Source organism: Pan troglodytes, chromosome 2 (genome assembly GCF_028858775.2).
Source record: "Pan troglodytes isolate AG18354 chromosome 2, NHGRI_mPanTro3-v2.0_pri, whole genome shotgun sequence".
Classification (NCBI taxonomy): Eukaryota; Metazoa; Chordata; class Mammalia; order Primates; family Hominidae; genus Pan; species Pan troglodytes.
In genome coordinates this window covers 51289983-51317527 of record NC_086015.1, presented here as the reverse complement: position 1 = coordinate 51317527, position 27545 = coordinate 51289983, and the positions used below count along the sequence as shown (strand labels likewise).

At 44.0% G+C, this 27545-nt stretch overlaps 2 protein-coding genes across 40 annotated transcripts in view; one reads left to right on the top strand and one right to left on the bottom strand.

Annotated features, from left to right (window-relative positions):
* KLHL18 (kelch like family member 18) overlaps positions 1 to 25321 on the bottom strand; it is a 63929-nt gene extending 38608 nt beyond the window's left edge. For both annotated transcript variants that reach the window (XM_009445375.4, XM_001144888.7), the window contains exon 1: positions 25013 to 25321. In XM_009445375.4, the coding sequence (XP_009443650.2) occupies positions 25013 to 25321 (309 nt within the window). The remainder of the gene's footprint in view (positions 1 to 25012) is intronic.
* A 155-nt stretch (positions 25322 to 25476) lies between these two features.
* Positions 25477 to 27545, top strand: part of KIF9 (kinesin family member 9) — a 53525-nt gene continuing 51456 nt past the window's right edge. For 12 of the 38 annotated variants that reach the window (XR_010155178.1, XR_010155181.1, XR_010155176.1 and 9 more), the window contains exons 1-2: positions 25529 to 25612; positions 25722 to 25967. Coding sequence is in view for 7 of the 38 variants with exons in the window: in XM_016940930.3 (XP_016796419.2) it covers positions 25515 to 25612 (98 nt within the window). In the remaining 31 variants the exon portion in view is untranslated. Of the gene's footprint in view, positions 25613 to 25721; positions 25968 to 26905; positions 27150 to 27545 lie in introns of those variants that run through there. The other 26 variants (XR_010155177.1, XR_010155180.1, XR_010155175.1 and 23 more) reach the window with 9 other exon arrangements.

Below are 27545 nucleotides of genomic sequence, written 5' to 3'. Positions count from 1 at the left end.
CATATTTGAATCATAAAGGCCATGAAGCTGGTGGGTAAGAATGAGTCTATAAAATGGAGAAGCAGTAGGGATAAATTAATCCCCCCAAAAAATTTAAAAGAGTAAGGTAGGCAGAACTGCCCTATCAGATGTCAATACCTATAAAGCAATAGAAATTAGGAAATTGTGGTACTGAAACAAACCGACCAAATGAACAGAATAAGCAGTCAGAAATACATCCCATATATATGTAAACTTGATAAATGACAGAAATGGCATTGCAGATAATATGGAAAAGAGAGTCCACTTAAAAAATGGTGTTGGGACAACTAGTTATCCACATGGAAAAAAAATCAAATTGAATTTCTGCTTCACATCACACTCCAAAATCAATTCCAGATAGAAAAAAGCCTTAATGGCCAGGTGCAGTGGCTCACGCCTACAATCCCAACACTTTGGGAGGCCGAAGTGGGAGGACTGCCTGAGCCCAGGAGTTTGGGATTGGTATGAGCAACATGGCAAGACCTTGTCTCTATTTTTTTTATAAAATACAAAAAAAAAAAAAAAGAAGAAGTAAAATCTTAAGCATTAAAGGCAAAACTTCAAAATTTTGGAAGAAAATATTGTAGGTCTTTTTGACCTTGAGATTAGGATTTCTTAAACAATAATTCAAAAAGCATTAACCTTAAGAGAGAAGACTTCAATATCTGACTACAGTAAAATTAAGAACTTCTGTCCAGGCCAGGTGTGGTGGCTCACGCCTGTAATCCGAGCACTTTGGGAGGCTGAGGTGGGCAGATCACTTGAGGTCAGGAGTTCAAGACCAGCCTGGCCAACATGCTGAAACCCCGTCTCTACCAAAAATATAAAAAATTAGCCAGGTGTGGTGGCATGCACCTGTAATCCCAGCTACTCGGGAGGCTGAAGCAGGAGAATCGCTTGAACCCGGGAGGCGAACATTGCAGTGAGCCAGGATCTTGCCACTGCACTCCAGCCTGGGTGACGGAGCAAGACTCCATCTCGAAAAAAAGACAAGTTACAAGTGAGAAAAGATATTTGCAAACATAAAACCAACAAATAATTAGTATCCAGAGTACATAAAGAACTCCAATAAATCAACGAATCATAATTTGAGGAAAAAAAAAGTGAGCTTAAGACTTACCTAAAACTAGGTATTTCATAGGTAATGAAACAGAATGGTCTAAAACAAAGGAAAAGATGATCAATCTCAGTAATAATCAGGGAAATGCTAGCATCACAATGAGATATAATTTCACATCCAGGAGAAGTCCAATTAGGAAGTCCAATAATACCCAAAGCTGATGATGATGTGGATGGACAGAAGAGCTCTTAAGCACTGCTAGAATGTATGTAAATTTATACAATTTCCACTTTGAAAAATAATGCCAATACTAACATGATCATGAAAAGTTGAACACGCACATACTCAATGACCTAGCAATTTAACTCCTAGCTATATACCTTAGATGCATACGCTCCAGAAAATATGTAATAAAATGTTTACATCACTATTCAGAAAAGCAGAAAACTAAACAAAACAAAAAACCACCTAAATAACCACTGAGAGGAGAATCCTAATTTCTGATATTCATATAATGGAACATTATTCATCAGTGAAAATGAATGAATTAAAAGCTACACACAACACAATGTAAAATCCCCAAGGGCAGGAATCTGACCATGTCAAAAATGTTTCCTCTCTTACAATGATATTTGCATTATGCAACATTTGATACATAGAAAATAATATCTGTAAATTAGGAAAATAAACCCTTGAATCCATCTAAGGTCCAACATGCTTCGAAATAGTCTGTAGGTCAAAGAGGAGTCTCTAAAAAAGGAACAAAAATTTAAAAATACATTGAATGAATGAAAGTGAAAATACAACATATCTAAAGCAGTGGTGAGATTATGACACTAAATGCTTACATTAGAAAAGTCTCAAGTGAATAACCCAAACTACCTCTCCAAGGAACTAGAGAAAAAATAAACTCAAAGCAAGCAGAAGGAAGGAAATTAAAAGGAGCAGAAATCAATGAAATTAAAAACAGGAAAACAGTAAACTAATGAAATAAAAAGATGCTTCTTTGAAAATATTGATAAAATTGACAAAGACAGAAAAGACACATCACCAATACAGGAATGAAACAGTCGATAATACTACAGACCCCGCAATCATAAAAATGATAACAGGAGAATACTATGAACAACTCTACACATAAATTTGACAACTGATGAAATTGACCAATTTCTTGAAAATGACAACTTACCCAAGATGGGGGAATAATTGAAAAGCCTTATAACTAACAAGAAAACTAAATCTGTAATTTTAAAATGCTTGAAAAAGAAATCTACCAGGTCCAGATGGTTTCACCAGAGAATTCTACCAAATGTTTAAAATAGAATTAATACCAATTTTAAACAATCTCTTCCAGAAAACAGAAGATTAAGGGATAACTCCAAGTTCATTTTATGCAGTATTACCCTAGTACCAAAACTAGACAGACAGTATAAAATAAGAAAAGTACAGACCAATATCCCTCATGAATATATATGCAAAAATCCTTAACAAAATATCAGCAAACAGAATTCAGCAATATATAAAAATAATTATATACCATAACCAAATAGGGTTTATCCGGGTTAAGGCAGACTTAATATTTGAAAATAAATCTATGTAATCCAGTATATTAATAGACTCAAGAAAAAAGAAGTGACACGACCCTCTCCATGCAAAAAAAAAAAACAAAAAAAAACTTGACAAAATTCAGCACTCATCCATAATAAAAATTCTCAGAACACTAGGAATTGAGGGGAACTTCCTCAACTTGACAAAGAACATCTACAAAAAACTTCTAGTATTCTAGTAAAACACTGAACGCTCACCCCTAAGATGCTGAACAAGGCAAGACTCTTACCACTGCTATTTAACACACTCTTGGAAGTTCTAGCAAGCTCAGTAAGGCAACAAAATGAAATAAAAGGAATACAAATCAGAAAATAAGAAATAAACTATCCCTATTTGCTGATGACATTATGGGTTTTTTTCTTTCTTTTTTTTTTGAAACAGGATCTCCCTCTGTCACCCAAGTTAAGAGTGCAGTGATCCAATCTTAGTTCACTACAACCTCCACCTCCTGGGCTCACACCATCCTCCCACCTCAGCCTCCCAAGTAGCTGGGAGTACAGGTGCACACCACCACACCCAGCTAATTTTTGTATTTTTTGTGGAGATGGGATTTCACTATGTTGCCCATGCTGGTCTTGGACTTGTGAGCTCAAGCGATCCACCCGCCTCGGCCTCCCAAAGTGTTGGGATTACAAGTGTGAGCCACAGCGCCCGGCCTGACATTATTTATGGTTTATGTAGAAAATCCAAAGCAGTTTGCAAAAAAACAAATAACCCTAGAAATAATAAGCGAGTTCAGCAAAGTTACAAGACACAAGATCAACATACAAAAATCAGTTGTGTTTTCCATGTACCAGCAAGTAACACTTGGAAACCAAAATTTAAAATAAAATTACATTTACAATCACTAAAAAAATTAAATACTTATGTGTAAATCTAACAAACCAATGTACAGGACTTGTGTGTCTTGCTCTGTTGCCCAGGCTAGAGTGCAGTGGCATAATCATAGCTCACTATAGCCTCAAACTCCTGGGCTCATGCAATCCTCCTACCTCAGCCTCCCGAGTAGCTAGGACTACAAGATGCGCACCACCATACCCAGCTAATTTTTTATTTTGGAGACACGGAGTTTTGCTATGTTGCCCAGGCTAATCTCGAATTCTTGGCCTCAACTGATCCTCCCACCTTGGCCTCCCAAAGTTCTGGGATTACCGGCAAGATTGTTTTTATAGCTACAGATGATATTATTCTAAAATTTATATGAAAGACAAAGGAACTTGAATAGCTAAAACAATTTTGAATGAGAAAAATAAAGTGCAAATGGCCAACAAGTACATGAAAAGATGTTCAACATTGTTAGCCACTGTATGTGTGTATGTAGAGATAGGGGATATAAGGAAAATCTCTGTAGCTTTCACTCAATTTTGCTGTGAAACTAAAACTGCTCTAAAAAAATAAAAGTTGAACTTTGGGAGGCTGAGGTGGGAGAATCACTTCAGGCTAGCAGTTCGAGACCAGCCTGAGCAACATAGGATAGAGCTCATCTCTATAAAAAAAAAAAATTAAAAATTAGTTGGGCATAGTGGCATGTGCCTGTAGTCCCAGCTACTTGGGAGTTTGAGGTTGCAGTGAGCTATGATCATGCTACTGCACTCCAGCCTAGGTGACAGAGAGAGGCCATGTCTCAAAAAATGATGATAATAAAACAAATAAAATCCATTTAAAAAGGGAATGAAATTCTGGTCAGGCACAGTGGCTAATGCCTATAATCCCAAGACAGGAGGCCAAGACAGGAGAATTGCTTGAGCCCTGCAGTTTGAAGCCAGCCTAGGTGACAGAACGAGAGCTTGCCTATAAAGCTGCTAAGCCCTGAGACTTGAACGGAAAGGATGACACCAGCTGCCAGTCTTTTGGTTGTACAAGAAGATAAGGACGATGAAAACTTTTTCTGGATTGGTTCCTTTGAAGTTTTGTCACTGAAGTCAGGAAGTACCTTGCCAGTAAGGGATGGTCTTTTAAAGTTCTTTGGTATTGGACAATGCCCCTGGCCATCTGGAACCCCAAGAATTCACCTATGAAGGCATCAAAGTGGTCTACCTGCCCCCAAACACAATGTCTCTAACTCAGCCTCTAAATCAGGGTGTCACAGGACCTTTAAAGCTCATTATACACAGTACTGTATGGAAAGGATTGCCAATGCTATGGAAGAGAACCCTAGTAGAGAGAACATCATGAAAGCCTGGAAGGATTATACCATGGAAGATGCCATCATTGTTATAGAAAAACCTGTGAAAGCCATCAAGACTGAAACAGTAAGTTCCTGCTGGAGAAAGCTGTTCAGCTGTTGTACATGACGTCACGGGATTTATGACATAGCCAGTCATGGAAGAGATCATGAATATGGCAAAAAGGTGAGGGGTGAAGAGTTTCAAGATATAGATCTTTGAGAAATTAAACAGCTAATTGATACTATACCTGAGGAATTAATAGAAGACAACTTGATAGAGATGAGAGCTCCCAAACCAGTGCTGGACAACAAGGAAGACATTCAAGAAGCAGTGCCAGAAAACAAATTGACATTAGACAACTTGGCAAAAGAGTTTCAATTATTCATGGTTTCTTTTATGACATGGACTCTTCTATGATACGGGCACTGAAACTAAAACAAATGGTGGAAAAGAATTGGTACCATATAGAAAAATGTTCGGAGAAATGAAAAGGCAAAAAGTCAGACAGAAATGACAATGTACAGTTGATCCTTGAATGACACAGGCTTGAACTGTGTAGGTCCACTTGTACACAAATTTTCTTCCGCCTCTGCCACCAGGGACAGCAAGACCAACCCTTCTCTTCCTCCTCCCAGACTACTCAATGTGAAGATGATGATGGTGATGAAGGCCTTTATGATGATCCACTTCCACTTAATGAATAGTAAATATATTTTCTCTTCCTTATGTTTCTTTTTGTTTGTTTGTTTGAGACAGAGTCTCGCTCTGTTGCCATGCTGGAGTGCAGTGGCGCGATTCTTGGCTCACTGCAACCTCCGCCTCCTGGGTTCAAGCAATTCTCCCACCTCAGGCTCCTGAGTAGCTGGGACTACAGGTGCGCACCACCACACCCAGCTAATTTTTGTATTTTTAGTAGAGACAGGGTTTCGCCATGTTGGCCAGAATGGTCTTGATCTCTTGACCTCATGATCTGCCCACCTCGGCCTCCCAAAGTGCTGGGATTACAAGCGTGAGCTACCATGCCCAGCCATTGAGTTTTTAAACAACATTTTATTTTCTCTAATTTCCTTTATCGTAAGAATACAGTATAACACATAACATAATACACATAACATACAAAATATGTGTTAATAAGCTGAGCACAAAGGTTCACGCCTGTAATCCCACTGCTTTAGGGGGCTAGGCAGAAGGATTGCTTGAGGCCAGGAGTTCAAGACTAGCCTGGGCATCATGGCAAGATCCCGTCTCTACAAAAAATAAAAAAGTTAGCTGGGCATGGTAGTGGTAGTGTGCACCTGTGGTCCCAACTGCTCGGGAGGCTGAGGTGAGAGAATTGCTTGAGCCTGGGAGGTCGAAGCTGCAGTGAGCTATGATCATGCCACTGCACTCCAGCCTGGATGACAGAGCAACATCCTATCTCAAAAAGAAGAAGAAGAAACAAAACAAAACAAAGTTAATTGACTGTTTATGTTATCTGTAAGGTTTCCTTCTAGTCAACAGTAGGCTATTAGTAATTATGTTTTTGGGAAGTCAAAAGTTGCACTTTGATTTCTGAATGGGGGCAGGGGGTCAACATTCCAACCCCCACATTGTTCAAGGGTCAACTACATAGCTACAGTAAGACTGTGTCATATTGGTGAAGGGACAGGAACAAAGAACAATAGAACAGAATAGAGAACCCAGAGGTAACCTCACACAAGAATGGCTAGCTGCTTATTGACAAAGGTACAAAAGCATTTAGATGGAGAAAAGAGTTTCTTCAACTATCAATGGGGCTGGAACAACTGGATATCCATATACAAAAAAAAAGAACTTCAACCTATACCTCACACCTGAGGCAAAACTTAACTCAGAATGGACCAAAGATTTAAACATAAAACTTAAAACTATAAAACTTTTAGAATAAAATATAGCAGAAAATATTCAGGACTTGGGGTTTGGTGAGAAGTTCTCAGACATGAGACCAAAAGCACAAACCATTAAAAAAAAAATTGGACTAAATCACAACGAAAAACTTTTGCTCTGTGAAGGAACCAGTTAGAATTAAAAGACAATCTACATACTAAAAAATATATCTGCAAACTACATACCTGACAAAGATCTATCTGTATCTATAATATGTAAAGAACTCTAAAAACTCAACAATAAAAAAACAAAAAGCAATCCAATGAGAAAATGGGCAAAAGACATGAAAAGATATTTCATTAAAAAGGATATACAGATGGCAAATAAACACGTAAGAAGATGTCCAACATCATTACCCATTAGCAAAATGCAAATTAGAATCCCAGTGAGGCCGGGCATGGTGACTCAACGACTGTAATCCCAGCACTTTGGGAAGCCAAGGTGGGCGGATCACCTGAGGTCAGGAGTTCGAGACCAGCCTGACCAACATGGCGAAACCCCGTCTCTACTAAAAATACAAAAATTAGCCGGGCATAGTGGCGCATCCTAGAATCCTAGCTACCTGGGAGGCTGAGGCTGGAGAATCACTTGAACCTGGGAGGCGGAGGTTGCAGTGAGCTGAGATCGCACCATTGCACCCCAGCCTGGGCAACAAGAGTAAAACTCTGTCTCAAAAAAAAAAAAATCACAATGAGATACCACTACTCATTTAACAGAATGGCTAAAATAAAAAAGAGTGATCATATAAAATGCTAGGCTGGGTGTGGTGGTTCATGCCTGTAACATGGTGGTTCATGCTTCTAATCCCAGCTGGTCTTGAGCCCAGGAGTTCAAGACCAGCTTGAGCAATGTGGCAAAACCCATCTCTACTAAAAAATAAAAATAAAGAGAATTTAAATATATACACACACACACACACATATATATACACACATATACATATGTACACACATATATACACATACACACGTATATACATATACGTATATACATATACATATATATACATATACATATATACACATATATATATATACACACACACACACATATATACACACACATATATATATATATAAAATGCCGGTGAGGATGCAAAAGAATTGGGTCACCCATATTAGTCAGGGTTTTCCCGAGAAATAGAATGGGGAAGAAAGTAGGAAGGAGGAAAAGAAGGAGGTGGGGAGAGAGAGAAGGTGAGGGATAAGAGTGGAGAGGGGGAGAGAAGGGAAAAGGGGAAGACATCGGGAGGGAAGAAGGGAATGGAGAAGGGAAAGAGGACAGGGAGTGAGAAAGAGAGAGGGAGGAGGTATGGCGGGGAGAGACAGAGAAACTTATTTTTATTTTAAGGAATTGGCTCATGCAATTGCAGAGGCTAGCAAATCCAAAATATACAGTGTGGCTAGCAGGCTGGAGATTCAGATAAGATTTGATGTTACAGTCTTGAGTCAGAAATCTGCAGGGCAGGTGAGCAGGCAGGAAACTTAGGTAGGGTTTTTATCTTGCAATCTTTTTTTTTTTTTGAGACACAGTATCACTCTCTCACGCAGGCTGGAGTGCAGTGGTGCAATCACGGCTCACTGCACCCTGGACCTCCCAGGCTCAATCAATCCTCCTGCCTCAGTCTTCTGAGTAGCTGCAACTACAGGCATGCGCCACAACATCTGGCTAATTTTTCTATTTCTTGTGGAGACAGGGTCTCACTATGTTGCCTGTGCTGGTCTCAAACTCCTGGGCTCAAGCAATCCTCTTACCTCAGCCTCCCAAAGTGCTGGGATCATAGGAGTGAGCCACTGCGCCCAGCCTATTTTGCAATCTCGAGGAAGAACGGCTTCTTCAGGGGAAAGCTCAATTTCTGCTCTTTAAGGCCTTACACTGACTGGATGAGGCCCACCCACATTATGGAAGGTAATCGACTTTACTGAAAGTCTACTAACTTATTATTATTTTAAAATGAGATGGGGTCTCACTATGTTGCCCAAGTTGGTTTCAGACTCCTGGGCTCAAGCAATCCTCCCGCCTCAGCTTCCCAGGTAGCTGGGATTACAGGCACATACCACTGTACTCAACTAAAGTCTACTAATTTAAATGTTAATCACATCTAAAAAATATCTTCACAGCAACATCTAGACTGGTGTTTGACCAAACAACTGGGCCTAGCCAAGGTGACACATAAAATTAACCACCACACTTATATATGCCAATGGGAATGCAAAATGATATCGCTACTCTGGAAAATAGTTTGACAATTTCTTCTAAAATTGAAATACACAAACTGTATGACATAAAATTCTACTCTTGGGCATTTACTACAGAGAAATGAAAACAAGTTCACTCAAAATCCTGTACATGAATATCCATAGCAGCTTTATTCATAATACCTAAAAACTGAAAAATGTCCTTCAATGGTTGGAAATGGTTAGACAAATTATGGTACAATCATATCATGGACTACTACTGAGAAATATAAAGGAAAAAATGATCAATACACACAATAACTTGGATGGACCTCATGGGCATTAGGCTGGGTGAAAAAAGGTCACGAACTCTACGATTTCATTTATATAACAATTTCAAAATGAGAGACAACAAATTCACGGTTGCCAGAGATTAGAGATGGTGGGTGGGAGGGGGCTGGATGTGACTATAAAAGGTGGCACATGGAGATCTGTGTGGTTATGAACTAGCTCTGTATTGTGGAGGTCATTAGTAACCTTGACAAGAGCAAATGGTGGTGGCCTGATATAATTAACTTATCTAATCCTTACTAAAACATAGGCTGCACCAAGGGGGCAATCTTCACGTTTCATGTTTCCTGGAATAGTCGGAAATTAATATTCAGTATTTGTTGAATAAATGATGTTTTTGAATGAGTCAACTCAACATATAATTGAGTCTGGTCATGTCAGTCCCCATTTTAGGGGGCTCCCTACTGCCTACAAGTCAGATCCAAACCCTAAACAGGTTTTTTTCTCTTTTTTTTTTTTTTTAAGAGACAGGGTCTCACTCTTGCCCAGGCTGGAGTGTAGTGACACAATCATAGCTCACTGCAGCCTCGAACTCCTGGGCTTAAGTGATCCTCCCAAGTAGCCGGGACTATGGGTACCTGGCTAATTTTTTTATTTTTGGCAGAGATGGGGTCTCACTTTGTTGCCCAGGTTGGTCTTGAACTCCTGGATTTAAGGCTTCCTTCTGCATCAGCCTCCCAAAGTGCTGGGATTATAGGTGTGAGCCGCTGCACCTGGCCCCCATCCAGTTTTATCCCCCACCATGACTCTCTTCTAAAAACTGTTGGCAATTCCCAGAAATTGTCTTGTTCCCTCAGGTTGGATTCTTATCCCCTCATTTTTCTGCCCAGTGAATTATTCCTCATCCTTGAAGATTCAGCTGAAATGTTCCCTCCTCTGAGGGGCCTCTGACTTCCAGGCAGTCAGCTCTCTCCTTTCTGTGGCACTTGGTACAAGCGTCCACTACAGCACACATTATATTGTCCCTAATGAATGTCTCTCCATCCAGGCTGAATATTCTTCCCAAAGAAAGGAAGGTTATATCCTAGTACTTAACACAGTGCCTCATACTCAGTTGTACTTAATGAATTCTAAAGCCTATTTCATCTAAAAATAGGCTTCATCTGAGATACAAACAAGTAACAAAATTTCTGATGAATTTTACCTCTTCTTTTTAACTGTTGACCTTCTGGCTCAGGACTGGCAGAGCTGGTCAAAGTGGGAGCTCAAAGGTGGAAAAGCATGACCTTCTCATCTCATCTGAAAATTCAGTTGGCTGAAGTAAAAGGCTCAAGAAAAAGATGGTGAGGCTTAGGGTCAATTTGTGGAGGGCCTGACTCCCAGGGTAACAGTGCATTCCCAGTCCTGAAGAAATAAACAGACCACACTACCTACTTTGTGGGTTTCTAACAAGATGGCATATAAGGAAATGGAAGTCAGGGGGATTCTTTCACCTTCAATGCTGATGGCCTGACTGCCAGCCTCAAATATGGACAGAGAGACACAGGTTCATATAGTACTACCACAAGCAGAAATGATGAGTCCTCATAAACTCTTGGGGTTAAGAAACTGATGGCAAGTATAATAAAATATACTGGGCTCAGTCTGCAGTTTTCGATAGCATTTTAGAGCACACTCTTTGAACACTCTGTGATGGAGTTTTGGTCTCTCTGCTTTAGAGTGCCCCACTGGGTAGTGACACAGGAAGGGGGTGAGGAAGGAAGTAGCTGACCAGCTGACACTAAAAAAGGACTTGGGGCTCCAGTCCCATATAAACAGCTGGCTAAAACATTCAGGCTGCTTCCCACTTCTTCTAAACCCTCCCCCCACTTCCTACCACTCAGATCCAGCAAGGTAGAATGGGAGCACAGGAAGGGAGAGAAGTGGGCAGAGTCCTCAGGAACCACTGAACATGTAACTATACCAACTTCAACTGATTTGCAGGTGTTTCTTAGCAGTCTAGACTCCTCACCATGAAAATTTAAGGAGTACACAGTCTGTACTCAATCCACCTCTCCAATCCCACCTTCCACCTTGCTCCTCTATGTCTTACTTATTTAAGAAACACTGTAGGTGTACTTTCATGCCTGGGCCTCTGAACACTCTCCCCTGGCCTGGAATGCCTCTTTCCACTGTGCCTGTCTGTCAAAGTCCTATTCATCTTGCAATGTACCAACTAAATACCATCCTTTCCATGAAACAGTCACAAACCCTCAGAACTGTAAATATCAGCTACTCCTTTGATGTTCTCTTAGGCCTCTGGTGATGCCTATGCAGTTACAGAATTTATCAGACTCTGCCTTTTCTCATAATTATTAATAATTGATGCATAATCTATCTTCCCCACTCATCTATAAATGCCAAAGACAGAGGCTGACTCCCATTCACAGCAGGGTGTCTCATGCACCTACAAAGCACCAAGCGCAGGTAAATGCATTTATATAGTATGTTGACTGAAGAAGCATCTCAAACATAAGGTCAGGGGTTAGTTAGGGTAATTCATTAAATACTTTTAAGTGCTTGAAACATGCTAAGAACTATACTAGGTAAGAGATGGCTCACAATTCAGGAGTTCAACATCTAGAGGGGAACAAAAACACTCGAACCATCTACATCCTGCTCAGACCGGTAAGGGGAGTAGGACCAATGTGTGGCGGCAATGCTTCTCAAACTTTAATGTGCACAGGATGTAAGAAGCACCAGATTCTAGTTCAGTAGGTCTGGGGCGGGACCTGAAATTCTGCACTTCGAACAGGCCCCCACCCAGGTGATGCTGACGCTATTAGTCCAATGACAACACTAAGTAATGAGGGGTTAAGGTGCAGTGGAAGAGGGGGAGATGAACTACACCTGGAGGGATATGAGAAGACTGTCTTCAGAGAGATGGGACTTCACACAACCCCCCACTGTGATAGGACAGAGCACAAGAAAGAGGGCATGGGTCCCTTTGAGAAAAGAAAACTTTGAAGGGGCCGGGCACAGTGCCTACACAGCACTTTGTGAGGCCGAGGTGGGAGGATTGCTTGAGGCCAGGAGTTCGAGACCAGCCTGGGCAACAAAGCAAGACCCTGTATCTACCAAAAAAAAAATTTTTTTTTTAAATTAACTGAGTGTGGTGGCAACACACCTGTAGTTCCAGCTACTCAGAAAGCTGAGGTGGGAAGATCGCTTGAGCCCAGGAATTCGAGGTTACAATGAACTATGATTGCACCACTGCACCAGCCTGGGAAAGAGCAAGACCCTGAAGAAAGAAAAAAGAAAAGAGGAGAAAGAGAAAGGGAAAGGGAAAGCAAGGGAAGAAAGAAAAAGGAAAGAAAGCAAAGGAAGAAAATATGGAAGAAAGCTTGAAGCATGGATACGGCTCTGCTTGGCAGATGTGAGCAGATACTCCAAGCCAAAGGAACACTAGAGCAAAGGCCCAGAGGAGGGAGAACACAGTCATAGAGAGATGGCCAGCTGATGCAAGAGGACACTGGGGGAAAGCAGGGTAGAATAGCAGAGAGGGGCCACATCTGCAGGACTCTGAATATCAAGAATACAGCTGGCAGTCAGAGAAGTCAACCAGAATGGCTGTCAACAACAGAACATGCTTAAGCTTCTCCCTCTGACGTCTGAGACAGCAGTGACTGGCGGATTTCTATGAGCAGCTTAGAATAATCAGAGATTCAGTTAAATCAGCAGTCCTTTCCTAAATCCTACAGAAAACTAGCCACCACCTGCTGCTCCTGCATTCCCATTACCCCTCAGATATCTTGATTACTTAAAATGCTAAGCCATATACACGGAAAACACAAGCTTTCTCCAACATGAGGTAGAGGCACGTTTTACAACCACCAAGAGCTGAGCAGCTCTGCTCGACTCCCGGCTCCGCTGACAAGTTTCTAACCTCTGATTGTCACTGTGTGCAGAACAGAATTTCCTTCAAGAACAAGTCAGAATTAGTCTTCTGGCTCCGGCCATTATCATCATCTCTCCTAAACCGCAGAAGGGGAAAGTGCAAGCAAAACGCAGTGCTGTTTTCATGAACCATGGAATATGCATCCTAACTTTCTATACCTTAGGTATACCTCTAACACCCTGCCCTGATTCTTTATTCATAAATACATAATTATTGATTGGTTTCATTCATTCATTCACAACGTATTTACTGAGCCATACCATACACATGCAAGGAACTGTGCTGGGCTGGGTGGCTACTTCTCTGACCTCGTGTCCTTCCACTTTTCTCCTTGGTCACTCTGCCCTTACCATTCTGGCTTCTTGCTGTTTCCCCAAAACACCAAGTGTGCTCCTGCCTCAGGGCTCCGTGCTTACTGTTCCCTCTGCCTTCAGATATCCTCATGGATTGCTCCCTCACTTCATTTAGATCTCTATTAAGAGAGGCTGGCTCCTGCTTTACTTTTCTTCATGGCACTGATCACCACTGGACATCTTCCATCTGTTTATTGTCTGCTACTCCACTAGGATGTAAGCTCATACTCAAAAAGGCTTGGCCTACTCTGCTCACTGCTGCACCCTCAGCACCTAGAACAGTACTTGGCACATGGAAGGTGCTGACATACCTGCTGAGCACCCTGCTGAATGAAAACGAAATGAGAAGCCACTCAGAGCAGAATAAGATCAGAATTAAGCCTGGGGAAAAACAATCTGTTAGTAGCTCATTCCCTAGAATGAAATCTGTTTTTCCCTAGAAAAACAATCTGTTAGTAGGCTCATTCACTAGAAGGTCGGTAAGAATTCTCTCAACATGCTAGTAAAGTTAAAGAAATCCTGGGTTAGGTAAAAGATGAAGAGGATCTCAATTAGGACAGTGGTTTACTGAGCAGCTATTATGTAGATACCTCAGTAAATAATTCAGTCACAGCCCTGCTCTTGTGGAGTTACAACACTATAAATAATTATGTAATTACTATTGTAATAAGTGTCACAAAATACACATAAGAGAGGATGAGCCAAAGACAATCCCAGAGTTTCAACTGTGCACGACTAGATGGATTGTGTGCCCCCCTAACACAGAGGAAACAAAAGATGGGCAAGGGTGTTCACTTTAGACATAATGAGTATGAGGACCCACAGGACAAATGGGGTAGAAATATAGGTTTGAAAGCTATTTGTAATTTGCAGATGATGCCAACACACCTTTACTTGGAAGACATGTTAGCACGGCTTGTTTTGCTGGTCCTCAAAATAGCTCTGTCAAGGTTACATGACATTTAGAGCTTACAAACCAACCCAAGAAAAATAAGCTTACAACACATCTGCATCTCCTAAATATGTACCTCTTAGAAGGCAATTCCTTTTAAGTGACCATTTGAAGTGCAGCTACAGGGCTGAACTAATACAATTTGACTCTTAACAGCTGAGGCACCAAGTACAAAAATAAAGAGTAGGAAAGATTACTCCTTAGCATCAGATGTTTCTAATCATTGGGTTTCAATAGAAAGACAAATTCTGTTTTTAGTGTCTACAGTCACAAAGCACTATAAGCAATCTCTCTTGCCCACCTGGTAACAAGTCTTCTTGAGCTAATTATCTTTTGAAAATTGGATTAAATATAAATAACATACAGTTTACCATTTTAACCATGTTCAAGTGTACAGTTCTGTGGCATTAAGTACATTCTACAACCATCACCACTATCTGTCTCCAGAATTCTTCATCTTCCCAAACTGAAACTATACCCATTAAACAGAAACTCTCCATTCCCCCTCCTCCTGGCCCCTGGCAACCATCATTCCACTTTCTGTCTTCATGAATTTGACTATTCTAGGTAGTTCATATAAGTGGAATCACACAACATTTGTCCTTTTGTAACTGGCTTATTTCACTTAGTGTAATGTCTTCAAGGTTCACCCATGTTGCAGCAGAATTTTCTTCTTTTTAAAGGCTGAGTAATATTTCACTGTATGTATATACTTTTTTTTTTTGAGACAGGGTCTCGCTGTTGCCCAGGCTGAAGTGCAGTGGTATAATCATGGCTCACTGCAGCCTTGACCTCCCGGGGCTCAGGTGATTCTCGCACCTCAGCCTCCCAAGTAGCTAGAACTACAAGTGCGTACCACCACGCCTGGCTAATTTTTGTATTTTTTGTAAAGACAAGGTTTTGCCATGTGGCCCAGGCTGGTCTCAAACTCCTGGGTTCATGCCATCTGCCTGCCTTGGCCTCCCAAAGTGCTGGGATTATAGGCATCAGCCACTGTGTCCAGCCATATACCATATTTTGTTTATCCATTCACCCAGTGGTAGACCCTTGGGTTGCTTCCACCTTTTGGCTATTGTGAATAATGCTGCTGTGAACATTGGTGTACAAGTATCTATCTGTTCTTGAGCTTATTTTTTGAAAGCTTTTTTTTTTTTTTGAGATGGAGTTTCACTTTTGTTGCCTAGGCTGGAGTGCAATGGCACGATCTCGGCTCACTGCAACCTCTGCCTCCTGGGTTCAAGCAATTCTCCCGCCTCAGCCTCCCGAGTAGCTGGGACTACAGGCATGCGACACCACGCCTGGCTAATTTTATATTTTTAGTAGAGATGGGGTTTCACCATGTTGGTCAGGCTGGTCTCGAACTCCTGACCTCAGGTGATCCACCCACCCTGGCCTCCCAAAGTGCTGGGATTACAGGCGTGAAAAGCATTTTTGTGTTCTGATCAGCTATTCAGAACACTCTGCCCACATATACCATTATATTGGGTCATATTTGAACTACAGATCCCCTATTTTGCCTGCCAAAAGCCCAAGCTCTGACCTTTACCTTCAAGGCCCTGAACACAGACTGTCTGTTTCACTGGAACGTAAGAGCCATCAGGGTCTCTAGCCTGCCATTCTGCCAGCAGCTAAGCATCCTCAGCTTCAACTGAGACAGAATGGGAGCATGGTGTCTTTAGTTAAGACTTTGGAAACATTCTGCTTCAAGTTCCAGCAGAGCGCGAAGGCTTTACAAATGAGATGCTAAATTTAACAGTAACTTCTATGTTACTTACTCACTTACTAATCAGTATAGTCCCATGATCACCTGTAGTAAGCTGGGAAAATTTTTTTCACTTCCGGTTCATTTGTATTCTTTAACAAGAAATGCTTCAATTCCTAAATACTGTGTTGAAACTACAGAAGTATATGCTAGAGCAATAAATAATAAAAATAAAACCTACTTCAAAAGCCTTAGAGGCCCTATCAGTATATAACAGGTCAGTAAACTACAGGCAACGGATTCAGCTCATGCTTCTTTTGTAAAGTTTCACTGGAACACAGCCACACCCATTCATTTATACATTGTGTATAGCTGCTTTTGCACTATAGCATCAGAGTTAAGTAGCTGCAACTGAAACTATATTACCCACGAATCCTTAAGTATTTACTATCTGGCCCTTTACAGAAAATGCTTGTTAACTCTTAGTTCACGCACCTTGGTTCACCCACTTTTGTCCCCAATTGGAAAAAAGTAGTGATGTAATCAGCTGCTTGGATGTTCTTCCTAAGGTCTTCCTAAGCTAACCACAGGCCAGCTGGCTGGTTCCATGCCAAAGAGGCAATGACAGTGCCAATACTCAACAAGTTCGAAAGTAGAAAGGTAGCTGCCATGCTTGTAATTTGGGAAGGGCTTGGAACACACATTTAGAAAAACAATGTGGTCTCAACTTCCATCAACTAGCCTACAAGCTAAACCAAGTGGGGCTAAGGGGCAAACAATGGAGTCTCATGTACAGAATAATAAAGGAACCGTCTGCAGTTAAGAAACATCCCCAAGCACAGGCTTCTTAAATGTACCTGGCGAGCCAGTCAGCCAGCCAGCAAGCTCCAGAAGCCTTAGGGTGAACATGATGAATGTTGCTTGGCTGGTAACGGATAGTCCAGGCTGTACCTCCAACTCTCTTTCCCCACCCACATGTCAGGCAGCATCAAGCTCTCTAATTCACCTAATTGGTGTCCAAATTTAACAGCATTATTCACAACATAACTTGAACAAGGAGATTAAAACTGAATTTTTGATAGGAAATTTGTATAACAAGTGCTGTGCCCCTCAAGGAGCATGTTCTTCCTCTCAGTTCTTATTGCTCATTAGAAAGAGACAAGGCTGGGCCAGGTGTGGTGGTTCATGCCTGTAATCCCAGCACTTGGGGAGGTGGAAGCAGGAGGATCGCTTGAGCCCAGGAGTTTGAGATCAGCCTAGACAACAAGGTGAGGCCCTATGTCTCAAAAAATAAACAAAATTAGCCAGGCGTGGTGGCATACACCTGTGGTCCCAGCTACTTGGGAGGCTGAGGTGGGAGGATGGCTTGAGCCAGGGATTTCGACGCTGCAGTGAGCTGTGATCCACCACTGTACTCCAGCCTGGGCAAGAGATGAGACCCTGTCTCAAGGAAAAAAAAAAAAAAAGAGGGAGACAAAGCTAACTACACAGAGAGAGATAAACCTAACTACATGAAAAATGTCAGTAGAAAACCCTGGGAATGAGCAATATTCAGAAGCACAAGTTTTCCAATACAATGTCATTTCAAAATCAGAGTCAAGAATTCATATGTCTAAAAGACTAGTAGAAAAAGTCTGCATCTTCTCTCCTGAAATAAAATGTTGGTGTGGCATCTGGACATTCACATCTTTGCCCTCTGTGCTCAAGAATGACACTAAGGATGCTTTGTTCCCTACTATGCTTCATACCATCAGCAGGGCAGGTGAATAATCTGACAGGATGTAAAAGCATGGCTTCCACCAATAAACAGCTGTGTTAGATCTCGGCTGATACAGCTTTGTGCCATGGGCAAATCCCTTAATAGCTCTAAACCTCAGGGATTTTTACATCTGTAAAATGATGGCTTAAAAATGTTTTTATTTGTATAAATTTAGGGGTACAAGGGCAGTTTTGATACATGGATATATTGCATAGTGGTGAAGTCTGGACTTTTAGTGTAACCATCATCCAAATAATGTACATTGTACCCAGTAATTTCTCATCCCTCATCCCACTCCAGTCTCCATTCATTCCACACTCTATGTCCATGCATACACATGTAAAATGATAGCTTTGATAGGGAACCTCTACAATTCTCTTTTTTCTTTTTTTGAGACAGAGTCATGCTATTGCCAGGCTGCAGTGCAATCATTCAACCATGGCTCACACTGCAGCCTTGACCTCCTGGGCTCAAGCAATCCTCCCACCTCACTTCCCAAAGTGCTGAGATTACAGATGTGAGCCACCGTACCCAGCCTACAGCTCCTTTTAATATGATTATTCTAGCTCTATAATTAACCCTGTGTAACTCACTGTACTATATACACAACATAAAAATGGTATGCATCAACAAGCCCTTACTTCATTTCCTCATATCCTTCTCCACCTACTCTTTCATCACAAAGCCAGTGGTGACAACAAATTAGGCAAGATTCCAGATTCAAATGTGTAGCTCTTGAAGCCAATTTCGTGAAAACTGTGTGCCTACATTTAGTGGGTAACACAAGGAAATATTCTAATACTGTACCTTTCACCCATGGAAAAAACATTTCCTTCTGAGGGCTAAATTATCAGAGCCAGGTTCGAAACCTCAGCAGGGGCCTTGGGAAAATGCTGAGAAGACTAACGCCAGCAGATCTTTCAGGAACCATTTATCAGCGGTTGCAAAATAAAGGGTGTGTGTCTATATAGGGAGCTCCTCTCTCCTTTAAGCTTATGGCCCTGTGAATAATACTCAGGTTTGGTGACCTCATTCTGCTGTCACTCAAAAAGAAAATAAATGTGTGAGATAAAGGGAGAGCAGAAATATATGAATTTCAATGCCTTACAGAAGCATAGGGGAAAAAATAAATATATAAATCTGGCTCCAAATCTCATGAATAAGAAGAAAAACTCATTAAACCTAGCAAGTGTGCCCAACTGGCTAGACCCAGATGAATCAGACAATGCTTCCTGAGCCTTGGGCTCCTGGCAGCCCAGAGCAAAGGACACGAAACTCAACGCTGGGAAGAGGGGATGAGAGTGTCCATGGACACAAATCTCTCTACCTAGGCCAAGCCTTATGCCAACAAGTCTTGCACTACAATCCTCATAACTTTTAAGATAAAATGATTTGCCAAGGAAAAGGACCATGGGCTTTTTCTCATAACAGGTTCAAGCCATGGGAGATACAGAATGTGATTTTTTTTTTATGAATATGATACTCTTTTCTGTCATGCCTCTACCTCACTATCCGACAGACTTCCAGTGAATTTAAATTTCAAATATTTTCCAAAAGGAAATTAAGCCTAGGTTCAAGTGTTGGCAGTTAATTTTGAGAATGTGGCATGCCTGCTAATATTTTTCACGTTCTCCCTAAAATTCAGGAAGATAGAAAAGATGACACGCCATTAAGGATGAATACAGTAGACCTGAGGCAGATTAATTCACGTGGTAGCAGCCGAAATCAGTTCATTTACCGTCAGTGACAGAAGATGCAACAGGAGAGCATGAGAGAACACCTGACCCTGAATATGGAGACGAAGAGTCTAGTCCCAGTGCTGCTTAACTCAACCTGTGACCTTGAGTGAGTCCCTTCCCTTTCTGGGCTTGGGTCTTCATTTGTAAAGTGCAGGCTAATGAATTAGTGCAGTGGTTGGCAAAGTCTTTTTTTTTTTTTTTTTTTTTTTTTTGAGACAGAGTCTCACTCTGTCTCCAGGCTGGAGTGCAGTGGCATGATCTCGGCTCACTGCAACCTCCGCCTCCCAGGTTCAAGCGATTCTGCTGCCTCAGCCTCCTGAGTAGCTGGGACTACAGGCCCGCGCCAGCATGTCCAGCTAATTTTTGTATTTTTAGTAGAGATGGGGTTTCACCATGTTGGCATGGATGTTCTTGATCTCTTGATCTCCCCATCTCGGCCTCCCACAGTGCTGGGATCAGGCGTGAGCCACTGTGTCCAGCCAGCAAAGTCATTTAAGGCAATGAACATTTTGTCCAGATAAAATCATTCAAAGTTCAACAGAAGCGAAAACAAATTCAAAATGGCAGGTTGAACACATGAATTTATCTCCACTCCTTCTAGAAACTCCATTAAGTTATTATTAATAAATATATACTACTGGCCGGGCGTGGTGGCTGATGCCTGTAATCCCAACACTTTGGGAGGCTGAGGCAGGCAGATCACTTGAGGTCATAAGTTTGAGACCATCCTGGCCAACATGGTAAAACCCTGTCTCTACAAAAATTCAAAAATTAGCCATGCATGGTGGTATGTAGCTATAATCCCAGCTACTCAAGAGGCTGAGGCAGGAGAATCGCTTGAACCTGGGAGGTGGAGGTTGCAGTGAGCCAAGATTGCGCTACTGCCCTTCAGCCTGGACAACAGAGCAAGACTCTGTCTCAAAAAAAGAAAAAAAAAATACACACACACACACACTACTGAGCATTTACTACATGATTATTTGAAGTACATTAACTAATTGAATCCTCAGCACTCAAGTAGGTGGTGATGTGCATTTTACAGACGAGACAGAGAATCACCAGTGTTTAAGGAAGCTGCTCATTTTCACAGCTAACAAGTGGCAGACCCAGAACTCAAACGCAGGCAGTGTGGCTGCAGAGTCTGTGTGATACTGCCTTTCGGACTGATGATCAAGGAACAGCAAAGCTCTGAAGGAAAAAGATGCAGAGAGAGACAGCACATTAGAAGGGTCAACAAAATTTTAGAAGAAGAAGACAAATGAGTAGTAACTGACTTAGAGGATACTGAGTGTTGCGGATGGCAAGCCACTGAAGAATCCCCTCCAAAATGGAACCACTGGAGGTACCAGTTTCCTCTGAAGTTGTGAGCAAGAAGAAGGGCCGAAATCAGGAAGTACTGGTCCCCCTCCCCAGACAAGCAACTGCAGAAGACTGGAGGTTTACTCTTCAGACAGGATGAACAAGAGCCTCTGGACCTGGGTAACCAGGGCACCACAGAAGACAAGGAAGTGGTACCATTTAGGGGGATTAAGTGAAAGTCTGCATACAGAAGGGAGAACCTCCAGACCTCTCCTACCATAAGGCTCCCAAAATAACAGCCAGGCTTATACCACCTAGGAAGAAGCCTGGAGGAAGATCTACGGACTTTGAACACATCCCACAGAAAACGACAGGTCCATCACCCTACAACCATGGCTCTCAGAACGTGGTCCCAGACTAACAGTAGCATCACAGGGGAACCTGTCAGAAATATGAGTTTTCAGATCCATGCCAGACCTAATGAATCAGAAATTCTGGGTGAGGTCCAACAACCAGCGTTTTAACAAGGCCACCAGGTGATTCTGACGTCCACTGAAGTTTAAGAACCACTGCCTGACAGGGAGGCCCACCAGTCAAGAAAACATCTCACACCCAAAAGCTTCCAACCAGTTTTTCAGTGTCTGTTTACTTGAAAAACACTGTGGAGTCACCAGAAAACTGAAGGAAGACTTTGACAAGAAAGAGAGACAAAATAGATTTCCCAGGACAGCTCTGGTGGCAAGTAGTGAAATGTGCAGAGCCTGGTTCGCATGCTCTTTCCCCGGTCCCACCATTATATTGCTACAGAGCTACTCCTTGGGCTCTACAATAAAGTTTTCAAAATCAGTGAAGTAAATGCTCTCTACAGTCCCGTCCAGCTCTAGCCCATGCGTTTATACTAGTCCTTCCCACTGAAGGCTTTTTATTAAAGAGAGAAAAAAATAAATATACTGGTCCTTATGTTCTAGATCCCTGAAGCTAACACAGCAATTCGGGCTGACCGTCTCAGTTGAAACTACGTCTGATTCTTTTTTTTTTTTTTGAGACAGGGTCTCACTCTGTTGCCCAGGCTGGAGTGCAGTGGCACGATCTCGGCTCACTGCAGCCTCTGCCTCCCAGGCTCAAGTGATCCTCCCACCTCAGCCTCCTGAGCAGCTAAGAAAGACTAAAGGTACACACCACTACAGCTAATTTTTTGTAGAGATGGGGTTTCACCATGTTGCCCAAGCTGGTCTCAAACTCCTGAGTTCAATGCAATCCACCTGCCTCGGCCTCCCAAAGTGCTGGGATTACAGGCGTGAGCCACTGCACCCAGCCATGTCTGATAATTTACTTGTCCCTTTGAATGAATAAGCAATATTCTGCTAAAAGATTACCATATTCAGTATCTGCATTAAATGTACTATTAATACTTTATGTAGAAGTATCTGTGACCATCCCACGCTGCCACGCCCTTTTTGATTCCCCGTGTCTTATAAGATTCCCCTGGTTCACCCTTACAGCCTAAATCTTTTTTTTTTTTCCCCAATAGAGACGGGGTTTTGCCATGTTGCCCAGGCTGGTCTCAAACTCCTGGGTTCAAGCGATCCACTCGCCTTGGCCTTCCAAAGTGCTGGGATAATAGGCGTGAGCCACGGTGCCCAGCCTACAGCCTAAATTTTAATCTAGAAATTCACACCTATTACTGCTTTTCACTAGTCTCTATTTACACCAAGTGTTGCTGCCAAAACCGGATCATTTTTCTGCTTACAAGTTTCTAGTGGCCTTAACATCTTCTACCATGTAATCACTGTGGACAAAAACTTCTAATTTACTTTTACTTCCTCTGCTTCCTTTAGTCTAGCTCATTTTTTCTCAATTCTCTTGGTTCCTCTTTCCCATATGAGAAGATCTCACGCCTTCTCAGATCACTTCACTCCTCTCCTGGAAAAACAACCTCCTTCAGGAGGGGTTTAGAATGATGAAAAGGGCCGGGCTTGGTGGCTCACGCCTGTAATCCCAGCACTTTGGGAGGCTGAGGTGGGCGGATCACGAGGTCAGGAGCAGTCTGGCTAACGTAGTGAAACCCTGTCTCTACTAAAAACACACACAAAAATTAGCCGGGCGTGGTGGCGGGCGCCTGTAGTCCCAGCTACTTGGGAGGCTAAGGCAGGAGACTGGCTTGAAGCCAGGAGGTGGAGGTTGCAGTGAGCCAAGATCATGCCACTGCACTCCAGCCTGTGCCACACAGCGAGACTCTGCCTCAAAAAAATAAAAATAAAAACAAAAAAACCGAGGCTTACAGAGATTAAGTAACTTGCTCAAGGTTACAACTAGGATTTTAATCCAAATCCTTCTGCTTTCAAAGCCATACTCAACCATCCTACTCTACCATCTCCAGAGGTCTGACTCAACTATGTTGCAGAAGAAAAGTTTCCTTAACCATGTAGAAAATAAGAAGAGCAGGCTGGGCGCGGTGACTCACGCGTGTAATTCTAGCACTTTGGGAGGCCGAGACAGGCAGACTGCTGAAGCTCAGGAGTTCGAGACCAGCCTGAGCAACATGGTGAAACCCCGTCTCTACTAAAAATAGAAAAAATTAGCCAGGGGTAGTGGTGCGCGCCTGTAGTCCCAGCTGCTGGGGAGGCTGAGGCAGGAGAATCGCTTGAACCCAGGAGAGAGAGTTTCAGTGAGCCGAGATAGCACCACTGCACTCCAGCCTGGGCAACAGAACGAGACTCCGTCTCAAAAAAAAGAAAAAAGAAAACAAGAGCAAAAGGATCTCTGCATAGTTTTATTTTTTCTTTTATTTATTTATTTGTGTGTGTGTGTGTGTGTGTGTGTGAGAGAGAGAGAGAGAAATAGGAGAAATAGGATCTTGCTCTGTGTGTGTGTGTGTGTGTGAGAGAGAGAGAAATAGGAGAAATAGGATCTTGCTGTGTTGTCCAGGCTGGAGTGCAGTGGTGCGATTACAACTCACTGCAGGCTTGACCTCCTAGGCTCAAGCGATCCTCCCACCTCACCCTCCTGAGTAGCTGGGACTACGGGCACAGGCTACCATGCCCAGACAATTTTTTATTATTTGTAGAGACAGGGTCTCCCTACATAGCCCAGGCTGGTCTCCAATTCCCCCATTCAAGTGATCCTCTCGCCTCTCAAAGTGCTGGGATTACAGGTGTGAGCCACCATGCCTGCCCTGTTTGTTTTTTAAACAGGGATCACGCACAGATGCTGAGAGCTTTCCAGCTAAAGCCCAACAGGGAGCCCCACTCATCATCTCCCCAGCCGGACGTCTCCACATGGTTCGGTGGCTTGGCCAGGCAGCAGCACAGCATGCCTCTTCCACACGAAAAGACCCAGGCACAGGAGGGAGGCTGGCTCTAGCGACCAGAATGCTGGTGGGGAACAGGTGGTTAAGATATCTTTCCCTCTTAATATCAGTCAGCATCCCTCTCCCCACGCGGCCAGCAGGCCCAGCCCCGGGGACCTTTGTGGTGGTGAGTGGTGCCTTCCAGTATGGGGCAGGGTGGCTTCCCACCTCAAAAAATTTCCAGATAAGATTTTAAAAGCTCTTAAGAGACAAAGTGGTAATTCAACAATTAAGGGCAATGATTCCTAAGGAGAAGCCTTCTCTTCTAGAACAGCACAGCCAAGTTCGACAGGCACAAAGAAATATCTGTAGTGACAAGAGAGGGTGCTTCAGTGGTGCCCATCAGCATGTGGGGCCGGCCACCGCCCCTGCCTCCATAGAAGGTAAGTCCATTTTCTCTTGTCTGCATGACAGAAAAAGGAGGCTGTCACCCCAATGTCTCCCACTCCAAGGGCCTAAGCGGCGCACCTCTCAACCTTTCCTTTCAAGGGCTGAAAGGTTGTCCTCTTCCTCTCCCCACTCGGCCCCGATCCCCTTTTGCTCGGCACCTCTCTCCCCACTACTCGGCTCCCCTCACACCTCTTTCTCCCCACCCCTCTCCCTGCTAGACCTCTCTTTCTCTGTCCCCCGCCCCTTTTTACTCCCCGCTCGACCCCTTTTCCCTCAGCCCGCTGCCGCCCAGTCCGCGGTACCTTGAGGGTCACGTCGCACAGCTTGCCCTGCCGCCGGATCTCCTCCATGACGCCGTAGCCGCGACTAGGCAACTCAGACACGGAGAAGTGCACCAGATCCTCCAGCTCCTCCGCGCCGTCCTCCACCATCTTCCCCGGCCGCTGCAACTGCGCAGGCCTCGCCGGCCGGCTAGACACTAACCAGGGCGGGGCGATAGCGCACGCCGACAGCCGCTCGGAGCGCGGAGCAGCAATCGGACGGGCCTCCGCGGCCGCCGTAGTTGAATCTCCTCGGCGCCGGAAGCCCCGCCACCCCGCTTCCTGGTTCATGTGCGGCCTTCGTTCCCTCGCTATCTCGACCTTGACTTCGCATGTGCATCCGCCGAAGTCTTTCTAGATCAATTGGCCCCATCTCTCGTCTTCCCGATTCGGCCATGACCTCACCCGTATCCTCGACGTAGGACCTCGGACTTCATTTCCGCCACCCCGACACTTCCGGAATCCCCGGAAGCGACCCGTTGCCATGGCGACTGTGTACACAGCCAGGCAGCCCCGCGTGGGGAGTGCAGGTGGTTTCGGTTGCGGCAGTCGCGTCCCAGGAGCGTCGCTGCCTGGTGAACGGTGAGCAGGGGCTGCTCGCCGGTGGGAGTGGGGAGACGGGAAAAGGGTGTGCGCCCGGACTGCTGAAAGTGGCTGGGGTCCAAAAACCGCTTTATCTGGGGGTTCCCAGCTGGGTCGCTCATCTCTGAAACCCAGGCGAAGGAGGGCTCGACGTCGCGGGAGTCCTTTCAACCTGACCGCGGCTTACGGTCTTCGGAGCTAATGTTCATTGGTCCCACAAAGGGGTCCCACGTCGCGTCCAGGACATAGAGGCCGTGAGGCAGGGAGCCAGAGGTCGTCTGGACTCTTCCGTACTAGTCAGTTTTCGAACTAGAGGGGGCTTTGGGATCACCAGTCGGAGCCCTTCGTGTTACAGGTGAGGAAACCTCTCCAGAGAGGGACCGGAATGGATCCAAAGCCCACTGCCGCCCAGGCTCCACGCGGGGGTCCGGCACATTGGGTGAGAAAAAGGAGAAAGTCTAGTTTTGCCTGCATCCTAGTCTTGTTCAGCCAAGGCCAGGTGCAGTTGGACCCAGTGTTTTGGATTCGGGTGTTGCTGCTGCCGCTACAGGTAGCTATGAGGGTTCCCCATGACAGCCCCTCATCTGGACGGGAGCACTGGAAGATAGGGACCCACCTGGTGCCTTCCACCCCACCAAAAGCTCCCTTTCCTCTTGTCGAGTCTTCATGGCTGCTTGTTGCCAATTCTGTTCATTCCCACTAAAGACAAATGAGGAAACCTCGAGCGCCTTAACACAGAAGTCTCCTGATGGCCACTCAGAGGCTTGCTTTGTTATACCAGAAATATCAAAGGGTGGTTCCCCAAGGAGAGACATTCCCCACAAGGTCCTGAGGGAGAAAGGGAGGGGGCCGGGCGCCGTGGCTCACGCCTGTAATCCTAGCACTTTGGGAGGCTGAGGTGAGCGGATTGCTTGAGCTCAGGAGTTCAAGACCAGCCTGGGCAACATGGCGAAACCCTGTCTCTACGAAAAATACAAAAATTACCCGGGCGTGGTGGTGCACGCCTGTAGTCCTAGCTACTTGCGGGGCTGAGGTGGGAGGATCACTTGAACCCAGGATGTGGAGGCTACGGTGAACCGAGATTGTTTCACTGCACTCCAGCCTAGGTGACAGAGTGAGACCCTGTCACAAAAACAAATAAACAAAAAACAAAAACAAAAAAAGTGTGTGGTGAGGTGCTGGATGTGGATTTTTGCACCTGGAAACCAAGTGTCCTCCTGGAAGGGCTGTGGGCTTTGGTTGGAGTTGTCATGGAAGGGGAGTGACATCATATGCCCCTTGGGACTCTCTCAGTAGTGACTGAAGATAGACCCACATATGAAGATTCAGCTGCCCTCTGACTTCCAGCCATTACCATCACCAACCACCGCCATTTCCTGAACACCTACTCTGTGCTGGGCTCTGCCCTGGACATTGTGAGGGGATTCAAAAGAGACAAAAAGCACAATCCTTGCCTTCAAGCAGCTTGTAATTTAATTTTGGGAACTGAAACCCACTCAAATGAAGCGACCTAAGAATGGTAACAAGCAGTATTTCAGTAAGTGCAAGATGGCATGGGGTCCCTAAATGTTTGGGTGTTAAAGGGCTGCTGAGTAGCAGGCTCACAAGACGGGTGTGCAAAGGAAGACTTATTGCAGGTGGATATGGCTCCTGGCCTGCTTGGAGCCATGGTGTCAGCATGGGGAGGGCCTTGGGAAGCATACATGGGGTGACTGTGTGTGCATGTGCATGTTGGCAAATAGCAGGGCAGAGAAGGGCCAGGCTCTGGAGGGAGAGTGATGCTTTTGCTTATTTGTTTTGTTTTGTTGAGACAGTCTCACGCTGTTGTCCAGGCTGGAGAGCAGTGGTGTGCCATCACTGCTCAAGTGATCCTCCTGCCTCAGCCTCCTGGGAAATTGGGACCACACGCGTGCACCACCACACTTGGCAAATT